We start from the raw sequence: 11,621 nt of genomic DNA on the forward strand, positions 1-11,621 counted from the left end.
CTGCATCAAAGCATACTGCTAGTTGCTTTTTTTTAATAGTCATATCAGGAAATGGTCTATACTCCACATGAAATTAATACGGATGTGGGGCGGTTATAGACTGAAAGAATGACACTTAGCTAAAAGCAAAGAGATTAATGGCCATCAATACACAAATGAAAATGTCTTTAATAGCTACCAAAAACCTGAGCCTCATGTACAGCATTTCAGTTTTTTTTATAAAGGCATTTTGTATTTAAGACTACTTGTAATCCATATAACTTTTGTTTATTAGACGTGTCCCGTTTAAACTCATGTGTGTATTAGAAGCTAAGGTATTCAAAAAAATCTAAGGTGACAACTTGGATGGGTTTGACTATCTGACAAAACAGAAAACACTTTTATTTTCTATCATAACTTACCTTAAGTCATATATTAGCTGCCACTATATTTATCCCAATTAACTAGAATAACATAATACATATTTCAAATGAATTAATGCGGGAAAGCTAAGGCCTTGAAGTATACTATGAAGCTTTACAGAAAAAAAAATGTGGGGATACATATCAGGAACTATTAAAATGTACATAATACCCTTTGAACATATAATTCCATTCGGGGAATTACTAAAGAAATCCTTCATTAGAAGGACAAACCGAAGGTATCCATTAACGAAGATATTCATTGCCAGGCTGTCTATAATTTTCACAAACATATTTTTAAACTTAAATTGGGACACATGATCAAGTAAGAATGAGTACACAGATGAGAACAATGGGGAAGAATATTTAAAGCTGAAATGGTTTCAGAATCTTTTGAGTGGATTATTGCTGTTCATAAAAGAAATAATCACATGCCCACGATCTTATGGTAGCCTCCAGTGAACTTCATACTTGATGCTCATGTCCCTGTGTAGTTCCCTCCCACGAAGAATCAGACAGACTGGTCTCTATGACAAGTAGAATACAGTGGTACTGATGGTGTGGGTCTTTCTAGACTAGGTCATCAGAGACATTGCAACTTCTGCCTTGCTTTCTTGGATGCCTCACTCCAGGGGAGGCCAGCTGCCATGTTGTAAGGATCCTCAAGCAGCTCCATGAAAAGGCTCACATGGAGAAGAAATTACCAGTCCAATGGGTGAGCGACCTTGAAGTAGTTTCTGCAGGCCTAACCAAGCCTTAGGATAACAGTAACCTCACACAGCATCTGGCTGCAACCCCTTTAGAGACCCAGAGCCAGAACATCCCAACCAAGCCACCCCCAAATTCCTGATCTGTGGAAACTAAGAAATAAGCAATTGGGATTGTTTTAAGCCACTAAGCTTTGGAGTTATTTGTTATGCAGCACTAGGTAACTAACACATGCTGCATGTTAATTTCATGAAGTTATGTAGTTTTCAAAAAAAAATACTGTTTACACCTTGCCCCCTCCATGCATTCATTTTGTCAGTAAAAAAAATACCTCAAAATTTTTCTAAATCATCCCACATCATGCCATCTCTACTGCTACTGCTCTAAGTCATCACACCATCTTCTCTTATTGGGACTAAAACAGGCTTTCAGTTAGTCTCTCTGCTCTGATTCTTGCTTCTCTAAAGTCCAGTCTCTTCACAGGAGCCAGAGTGGTCTTTATAAAACAGAAATCAGATCATGTCACCATCTGCTGCTTAACCCTTTCAAATTGCACAAGGAATAGGACCTAAACCCCTTGATCTATAAACCCCTGCAAAATATGTCCTTTGCCTGCCTTTCTCAGTTCTATCTCCTACTCTCTCATTCTTAATGCTCACCAATGAGCTTAAGGCATTTTTCTGGGTTCAAACAAGCTAAGCTTCCACACTTGCTGTTCCGTCTACCTGGAGCGTTCTTTCCCCAGATCATTGCATGTCTGGTTCAGAGCTAACGTCACTTATTTATTTGTTTATTTGTTCATTGCCTGTTCACACACACACACACACACACACACACACACACACACACACACCCCTTTAGTCCCTGAAAGCTGGGAAATTATCTGCCTTATTCTTTGTGCCTAGAACAGTGCCTGGCACATAGTACATGATTAGCACGTGTGAAATGAATGGACAAGCTATGTCAATAGCTTCTATAAATAGAAATATTTTTCTATAAATTTCTATAAATAGAAATAAAGTCTAAAGAAGAACATATAAATGAAAATAATGATGACTGAATGGAGAAAATATGATTTTTTCCTTTTAAAATTTGTTTTTAATGTTGACGTTTTATTATTTTTTTAAAACCCTCCATATACAAATACTTATCTATGTTGAAATAGAATTAAAAGGCTACCAATAGTCACTTTCTGGGGCTGCTGAAAATTTTTTACTTCTCATGATGCTTTACCTTTTATTTTTTTAGCTCTCATATAAGATTCTTCACTGGGAATTTTCTAGGGAATCTTAAACTGAAAATGCCAGTTCTGATGAACATTTTCCCAAGAGGAAAACATCCTGAATTCTGCACTGGAAGACCTTTCAAATATGAATCATGGCTGGAGCAATTCTGATCATTTACACCCAAGGGAGAAAGAATAAATTGTTCATCCTGGCCATGTGCATGGAAAGTTCTCACAAATATTAAACCTTTGCCATTCTTGAAATATTTATTAAGATTCCCACTAAATGCAAGGCACTTTGCTAGGTATGGTGGGAGGAAACAAAGACACTTATTTGTTTAGTCACTCTTTACTCCCTTCCCAAAATGATTTGAAATATCTTACAACAAGAAGATATGCAAGAAGGAGTAGGAGGAGAAGGAAGGAGGAGGAAGGAAAGGAAAAGGAGAAGAAGAAACCATTGAGGACCAGTTAAATGTGAACACAACTAGAAAATTGTAACCAGGTAGAAGAATAACACCATGAGAACTGTTACCAAACCAAACTTGGGTCTGCTCTCCCAAGTTTTGCAGCAAAGCCAATCTACTCACACCAGGTTGTGGTGAAGGAAAGTATAGCGTTTATTGCAGGGACAAGCAAGGAGAATGGCAGCTAATGTTCAAAAGACCTGAACTCCCCAGTGGCTTTCAGGAAATGGTTTTTAAAGACAGTGTGAGGGAGACGGTTATAGGATGCATGATCCACTCATGGACCTTCTTTTGATTGGGTGCTGGTGAGGTAACAGGGTGATGTTTTGGGAACCTCAATCATCAACCTTCTGGTTCCAACTGATCTGGGGTCTACAGGCTGGTGATCAGCAGTTAACTTCTTCCACGTGGTGGGGGTTTTAGTGTCTGCAAAACAACTTAAGGATATGGTTCAGGATATTATCTGTTTTCCTTGAGGAGGTACTTAAAGTCTTTGACTTTGTTTTATGGCTAAACTATTATATTTTGTCTTGTTTGACTGCTTTCCTTTGTTTCTGCATTTTCTCACTTCTCTGATTAAATTTGTTCTTTGGAGCTCAGGGAAGACCAAGGAGGCTAAAGCTTTTCTACAAACAAGAGGTGGGGGGCAAGAAGCTGTGTCCCCCAGGAAGGCCTCGCAGGGTACTGCACAGTTTGAGAAGCACATCCTGAATGTTGGTGATCCTTGAAGATAAACTTCAAGTACATCTCTGTTTAAAAATTTTGCAGAGGAATTTATAGGGACATAAATAATCAAAGGAACTAAAGAAAAACTTAAGCATTCTAAGTAACTTCAGTGGAACACGGTGAATGTAGAGGTGCCCTTGAATTGTACAAAGACTGTAAGAATTCCAATAATTGTGTGAAAACCCCCAGGCTGCTGTCATAACACAAGCCTGTGAAAATATGCTCTGATTCCATGAGGACGCCTCCCAAGCTGGACTGCAAAGGAGAGTCAATGCAGTATTTGGTTAAGAGCGTGGACTTTAGAGCCATCCATCCTGGGAGGTTTGAATCTCAGCCTGCCACAAACTAGCTATGTGACCTTGGTCAAGTCACCTAAAAATTCCTCATCCATAAAATGGGGATGATAATCATACTGGACTGATAACATTGTCATAAGAAAGAAATTGATGAGATAATAGGTATAATGCACTTAGATTAGTGCCTGGGACACAGCAACTATTCTGACAGCACTAGAATCTCCATGTAGGGAAAAAAGCAATCAAATTAATTGCTTATCAATTTAATGCTAGGAATGAAACTTTACACGAAGTTTAGCAATTCCCTTTAAGTGATGGACTTTAGTGTGGACATAATAGTGATACGCATGTTTCCTATTCAGCCATTTAGCCTGATCTTCTAAAAGTTTTTCAGGAAATTTTGAATCATGAAGCTAGAGTGGATTTGAGAAATCAAGTGCTAAAGCCTTATGTAGCTAAGAAGATTGAAGCCAGAATGGGCATGGGGGTGGGGATGGCCAGCCCTCCATAACAAACAACACTAGAATCCAGAATAGACACTTGATTTTTGGTTCTCTGCCCTTTCCACAAAGTGTTGACTAGACCAGGACTGATTATTGAACACTCTTGGCTTTCTAGTCATCCCGAAGGCGTTTTAGTCTATCAAGAAGTTATTCATTCAGTCGACATTTATTGTGCTCTACCATGGTAGGAACAACGCTAGATGCTGGGGAGCAGGAGGTCTGATTGCCATGCTTCTGAGGATCACTCTACAGCAGGGACGCAGACACTAAATGATCATGGGAACAGATGCCGATTCTGACTGTGTAAAGGTTTACATGTTCTTCTAAACACATTTAATAAAGGAATTTGGCTCAGTCAGGGAAGGCTTCCCCAAGGGAATGACAACTGAGCTGAAATCTGAGCAAGTTCGAGGGAAAGATAGAAAAAATGAGTGCTCCAGACAGAGAAATCAGCCAAAACCTTGTGGCAGGTGGGAGAACAGAGGGCCAGGGTGGCTGAAACACCAGTAGTAAGGGAGGGGTAAGGGGATATGCATAGGATGCGGTTCGAGATGTAGTTTGGGGTCAGATCGCTCCAGGCCTTGAAGATCACCTTAAAGATTTTGGTTTTTATATTAAAAGAAATGGGAAACTATTGGAGGGGCATGATCAAAATGCACTTTTCTAAAGATTAGCTTACTCTAGTGTGCTGACAAGGAGGACAAGACACTGGGAGGTTCCTTAGAGTGGTGGTAGTGTAAACAGGAAAATGTGGATGGATTCAAGATACGTAGGCAGTAAAATCAATAGGACTTGGTGATAGATTAAACCAGAGGGATTGGGGACAGGAAATGGGAGATATGATGTCATGCCCAGTCTCTGGTCTGCAGAATTGGATGGCTGAGGAGTGGCGTCATTAGCTAGGGGAGAGGATACAGAACGAGAACTAGAGTTTGGGGTGAGCAGGAGGGAGAGGGAGACTGACCAAGGTACCACATTTGAGGAAATTGTTTTTAAAGACTTCAAATCCATTTAGTTTAGATTTTTCAATATTTTATTATGGCACACAGGATAGAGTATGGTACAGTGTTCTTACTTCAAGAAATTCTCAAACCAACCAGCTCTTTCCATTTGGCTACTTTTTTTACATGTAATTTGCATATATCCCAGCTTTACCATGTGCAGCATCCCATGTTTAATGAACATAAATGTGAAAAGCTTGGTTTCTGAGGCAACTCCTAGTCTTTACAGAAGTAAATGTACTGAGAATCTTCATAATTCAAATCCATAGCATCATGGTAGATAAAGAAATATTTTACCTATTTGCTTTGGTGAGATATATTTAACTAGAAATACATAGTGTGATGTCATCAGGTAACTTTAAGTGGAAACCACTTTGTTTTCAGATTAAATTCATGACCTTTAAGAGTTGTCTAAACAATAAATATTGAAAAAAAATAGCTGACAAAGCAATTGTGTAAGAACAGAAGCAGAACAGCGGATAATCAGTAATTTCATCAACATTCCACATCAAATGCAAGTGCAAGAGCTTTCATAACTTTATAGCGAACAGGGGGGACGGATGGGGGGTGTATTTGATGCAATGTCCAACCAGTTAGAGCTATCATTGAAATCCAAATATTTCCCAATAAAGACATGCAGAGCAATGGCAATGCAACATACAAGTATATAATCCCCCCTTCAGTGATTGATCACAATTTCATTATCTGTATCTGTAGTGCTTAAAAAGTTTAAAATAGGTGGCATAAAGGCTATTTACTTGAGGCAACACAATTAAGCTAACAACACACTCAATCATAAGCTCAGGATTGCAGGCAACATGTTTGCGATGGCAAATAAACTTTGATTTCTTACTCCATCCAAAATTATTGAGATAATAAATTATTCCTTCTGATTGTATCATTTGCTTGGGTTTCAACTGCTGCTCATGACAATATATTTTAAATGTGGTTATAGTGCTAGGTGGGTTAGGGTTATAGGATTCATATTCTAGCCATACTGCATTTATTATTTTATACTAGTGTTAAAGTTACCTGTTTACCATAGAGGGTATATTTATCACATAATTTCAGAATGGCCTCCAAGAAAGCCACTCCCAACATTATATAGGACACTTATGGGGCATAGTATATTGCTATTTATCAAAGAAAACCCCAGAGATTCTCATTTACTCGAGCTTATTATCAGTAAAATTTTTGAGGGGAGAGATTTCATGAATGCTCATGACCTAATTGCATCCTCAGAATTACCAATTAAGAGGGGGGGGAATGCATTGTAATTGTTAAAATTTTGACTTAAAAAAATTTGGAGGTCAATAGCCCCCTTCTATGTGTCTTATATTGGTGCCTTCTTTAAGATATTCGAATTAAGTCAACAACCACAGCAAGGAATGTCATTCAGTGTAACTTTATTTACTATTTATAGCACATAATTCAAGGTCTTTAATTTCTAACCACCAAAGGTTCGAAGGACTATTTTTTTTCCATGAAGTTTAACATTAACATTAGTGAATTCTTTTATTGTAAACATCTGAATTATTCACATTGCCATAGATCCTGAACTCATAAGCGTGGACCATGCACAGGCTGGCAGCAAGCCAGGAAGCCACTCTGCAAGCAAACAGATACTCTGCAGAAGGAGAAAAGTCATAGCACAACATTTAATGCCCAACCTAAGTCATCTCAGAATTATACATATATTGACTTCTTAATTCATATAGTATCTGCAACTCAACTGGTTGGTTGGTGATGGGATTGACCTGATTTCAGGAGAACTATTCCTGGAATAGTTAAGGAAAGGGGGTTCAATCTTTCTTCTTAGTGGCTTGCTCTTCCCCAGCACCTTCATCTTTTTTCTCCTCCTCCTCAGCTTCTTTGGTTTCTTCTGCTTCTTTGCCTTCACCTCCTTCTTCTTCCTCCTTCGCCTTCTCAGATTCTTCCTTGGCAGCTTTAACATAAAAAGCAAATGTACACACTCCAAATGCAGCATGAGTCCAATCAAAACATTTCTGCTAAGGTTTTGTGGAGAAACACAAATGTCAAAATACTTCCCCCAAACCTCTCAGCTCCTTTCTCCCAAAATACATGCAACTGACAATGCTTGCCGGGAATAATTTGCCACTGAACGCATATTTAAATAGAATGAGATTATGTCTAGGTACTGGATGCTCTGTTCTTCTCCAGGACCTTGGTTTTCTTTTATTGTGTGTTTGGTGTTCATTTTTGTTCTTTAGGACACCAAATGACTGAGTTAAATGAATGGATTTTAAAATGTTTAATTAGGAATAAAAAGACAGCAGGAGGAGGATTTTTTTTTTTTAAGTTCCTTTCAAAAAAGTACCCAGCTAATTAGAGATGTGTGTCTCTGGGAGGACAGCCAATCTGAGAAATGAGGTGCTTATTACTAAAGGTCTGTTGAAGCAATAGATCAATGTATTATTTAAGATTCTAAACTCCCTGGCATAAGCAAGGCTTCATTTATCTTATCAATCTCCTAACAAATATTCATGCCCCGGCTGAACCTGGAGTTGCAGGGTAGGTTTGGTTTGGTTTGGTTTTAATCCTACCTTCTTCCTCTTGGGCTCCCTCCTCTCCCTCAGCCTCAGCCTCAGCCTCAGCCTCAGCCTCAGCCTCAGCCTCAGCTTCAACCTCGGCCTCCTCCTTCTTCTCCTCCTCCTCAGCTTCTCCTTCAGAGGGGGGCTGGTCCTTGGCTTCCTCAGCTTTCGCAGGCTCGATGGTCTCCTCCACCTCGATCTGCTCCTCCTGGACGTGGCTGGTGTAGTAAGATGGGAAGGTGCGGGCGGACATCAAGTAGGAGCTGGTCTGTAAACCACCATAGGCAGATCGGCCAAAGACCTGGGAGGTCTGGGAGTAGCCGCTGGTAATGCTGCCCACGCTGGTGAAACTGAGCCGGGTCTCCTCACCTTCCAAGAGTTTCCTGGGGGAGGCAGGGAGAGGGTGGGGTTCACAATCATGAACACAGGAAGTGTGCTGAGCCCACCACCCAACACCTTCCCCAGTGCCACCCTGAAAGCCAAAGGCAGGGTTGGAAATGATCAGAACTTAATAACTGGGGATGTTGTGACTGAGACCAGGAAAACAACAAAAAGCAAAAAAACACCTAAAATAACCCTGTCTGTTAGACTTTAAATGTAATGGGAAGCTAAGAACAGGTCTCATTATTACAGGATAAATTCTTCTTGGAAAAGGCCAAAAGGTGAACACGATTATTTCAGAGGACTCTTTTTGAAGATTTCTGATTCAACAGAAAGGAAGTCTGATTTCCTTCCTAAGGTTGAAGTGCTGCTACCTTTGCCCCTCCATTTTTACCTGTAAGCTGCAATCTCAATGTCCAAAGCCATCTTCACATTGAGAAGGTCTTGGTATTCCTTGAGGTATCTTGCCATTTCACCCTTTGTGGTTCTCAATTCATTTTCCAATTTGTTGATTGTGTCCTGTTGGAAGATAAAAAAAAAAAATACAAGCGTAAATCCTTACTGCTATTACTTTACTATAGCTGCAAGGGCATAGGTTTAATTAAAATCAAAGTGCACACCTTAGATAAAACCTCCCCTGAAACAACTGCCTTTTCTCTTTTTAAACCTTTCTTTGCTTGCCTAAAAAAATCCAGCTTCATAAAGCATGAGATGAAAGCAAAAAAATATTTTAAAAAAAAACTAATAGAAGAAAATTTTTTTGTTTTTGTTAATTACTACAGTCAAATGATTATCATAAAACGCATGCAAGGAACTAAACAGATTCGTTTTTTGAAAACTTTGTTTCTCATGCACTGACTAACTTTATCCAGGTTACATACAAGAAATCTACTTCTTTATAGGAGAAGGAAGTAGATAAATTTAAATTTTTTTATTTTCTCTAAAATATTTTCTATGTATCTATATTATTTTCTCTTCTCTCCAGAAGATGGAGAAAAAGAACGTTTTACTATGACCATCATTACCTACTACAATTTTGACTGTATCCCTGTCTACCTGCTACGGGAAGGGAGCGGCTGGTAAAATTAGTCTGAAATCATGCTGGTCACAGAACTAATGGGAGTTCGTTGATGTGTTTATTAGTCAGATGGTCCAATCTGTGCAGCAAAGCAACTTGTGGTGAATTCAGGATAGCAGAGAGGCAGGCCAGAGGCAACGCCCTGCTCTCATCCCTTCTCCCACCCCACCCAACCCCCTGCAGGGCTGGGCAGCTTTAATGCGCAACAGAGATTCAACTGCACCCTGCACATCTTCGCAGACTGCAGTGGCGCCCGCACCCCGCCCTCCAACTGCCCCACCCGCTCCCACACAGCCTCCAAGGAGCCAAGTTCTACCCCCTAACAGCTGCATGCAGATGCCTCATTTCTGATCTCCACTTTCTAGGCGCGCCCTCCACTCTCCCCCCACCCCCCACCCCGGCCCATCCTAACTCGATTCTGCAGCCCCCTCCCCGCCTCCACAGTGTTTTGCCCGGTGCCATACCTGCATAGCACTAATGTCGGCGTTCTGTTTGTCCTCCAGCTCCTGCAGCTGCTTCTCCAGCGCTTCGTTCATGCCCCGGCATGCTTCAATCTCCAGGGTCTTGGCCTTTAGCAGGCGGCGGCTCTCGGACACCTCGTCCTTGGCGGCGCGCACCGCATCGGTGTTCTTGGCGGCGCTCTCGGTCAGCACGGTGAAGCGGCTCTTGAACCACTCTTCCGCATTCTGCATGTTCTTGGCGGCCAGCTTCTCATACTGGGCGCGGATGTCCTTGAGCGCGGCGGAGAGGTCGGGCTTGGAGGACACATCCATCTCCACGGAGATCTGCGCGTACTGGATCTGCGCCTGCAGCTCGGCGATCTCCTCTTCGTGCACTTTCTTCAGAAAAGAGATTTCGTCCATCAGGCTGTCGATGCGCTTTTCGAGCTCGGCGCGGGCGAGAGCCGCTTCGTCGGCCCCTTTGCGCGCTTCCATCAGCCGGCCCTCTGCGTCCTCACGGCTCAGCACCTCCTCTTCGTAGCGCGCCTGCAGGTTGCGCAGAGTCTCCTCCAGCCCTTCGCGCTCGCCCTGCAGCGCCTGCTTCTCGTTGGTGGCGTCTTCCGCCGCCAGGCGCAGGTCGCGGATCTCCTGCTCGTACAGCACCCGGAAGCGGGACGGCTCGGAGTGCTTCTGGCGCAGCACCAGTAGCTCGGCTTCCAGGACCTTGTTCTGCTGCTCCAGCTCGTGCACGCGCTCGATGAAGCTAGCGAAGCGGTCGTTGAGGTCCTGCAGCTGCGCCTTCTCCTGGGTGCGGATCGACTTGAGGTCGTTGCTGATGGCGGCTACCTGGCTCAGGTCGAGGTTCTCGAGACTGGGCAACAAGGAGCCGGAGCTGGAGGAGTAGCTGCGGCGCACGGACAGCGAGGAGGAGACGGGCGCCGAGTAGCTGGAGTAAGCGGAGCGCGCGGTGCTGTAGCCGCTGCGCACGCTGGAGATGTGCACCCGGGGCGTCTCCACATAGCGCCGTTTGTAGGAAGTCGAGTAGTACGGCTCAAAGCTGAAGGAACTCATGGTGGCGGTCGGTGCCGCTCTGGCCGGCGGCGGAGATGGGGGCCTAGAGAGAAGAAGAACGGGGGAGAGAGGGAGAGGGAAAGGATGGATGGCTGTGTGCAGCTCGGCTCTGTCCTGCCACCCCTATTTATACTCGGAGAGGATTCTGACGCAGCCTTAGATCGATCACTGCGCGCCGGGCCAGAGGGGGCAGAGCGCTGCTGCAGCCGAGGGGAGGATTCTGCGCAAAAGGAAGGCGGGGGCGAGCCACAGGCCGCGAGGATGCTGCGGCTTCGTCCTCTGCACTTTTCTCTGAAGGCTTTGTTTTCTGTGAAACCCCGTACCCCCTCACTCATTTCCTTTCCCTACCCCCACCCCATCCTACTTATTCCTTGATCCCTGTATCACTCGGATTCGATCGTGACCCCAATAACAAGTTCTCATTCCCTACTGACACCTTAGTTTTCCATATGCCGGAACCTCGGAGACACCCTACCCCTCCCCGTCGCTCCTTCCCCACCAGGGGTCATCATCCCCCTCGTGTTTACGGTGACATTGCAGTGCCTCCAGGGCACTGGAGATACAAAAGATTGTCCCAGGTTTCATGTATGCGGCATATATGGAGGAAAGTTTTACATTTCTTTGTAGCTGTTTCTGGCACTTTCTTTAATTTGTGTTCCTTTCCCCTGGTTATTTTTCTTTTTCTTTAGTGCGCTCCTTCTACACACACGTACACGCACACACACACCTGGAACTGGGGCACTGCAGGTGTTGATTTTAGCATTTCTAAACC

The 11,621-nt window shown here is 43.0% G+C and overlaps 1 protein-coding gene across 1 annotated transcript; it reads right to left on the reverse strand.

The window, feature by feature from the left end:
* Window positions 1-6,899: 6,899 nt before the first annotated feature.
* Window positions 6,900-10,864, reverse strand: NEFL (neurofilament light chain). Its single transcript, XM_082614374.1, has 4 exons — window positions 9,803-10,864; window positions 8,655-8,779; window positions 7,892-8,262; window positions 6,900-7,272 (listed from the first exon to the last, which is right to left on the reverse strand). Exons 1-4 carry the CDS (start codon window positions 10,847-10,849, stop codon window positions 7,130-7,132), a joined length of 1,686 nt encoding a protein of 561 aa, XP_082470500.1. The 5' UTR covers window positions 10,850-10,864; the 3' UTR covers window positions 6,900-7,129.
* Between the last annotated feature and the right edge of the window lie 757 nt (window positions 10,865-11,621).

The sequence above is a fragment of the Mesoplodon mirus genome (assembly GCF_964341445.2).
Source record: "Mesoplodon mirus genome assembly, chromosome: 1".
Lineage (NCBI taxonomy): Eukaryota > Metazoa > Chordata > Mammalia > Artiodactyla > Ziphiidae > Mesoplodon > Mesoplodon mirus.

What these genes read in the sequence shown, in the direction of transcription:
- NEFL (XM_082614374.1), bottom strand. Translation starts at nt 10,849, where the DNA reads ATGAGTTCCTTCAGCTTTGAGCCGTACTACTCGACTTCCTACAAACGG. An exon ending in ATTGAGATTGCAGCTTACAG is followed by an intron (nt 8,263 to 8,654) that starts GTAAAAATGGAG and finishes TGCCTCCCCCAG; the next exon opens with GAAACTCTTGGAAGGTGAGG. An exon ending in GGGAGCCCAAGAGGAAGAAG is followed by an intron (nt 7,273 to 7,891) that starts GTAGGATTAAAA and finishes TTTATGTTAAAG; the next exon opens with CTGCCAAGGAAGAATCTGAG.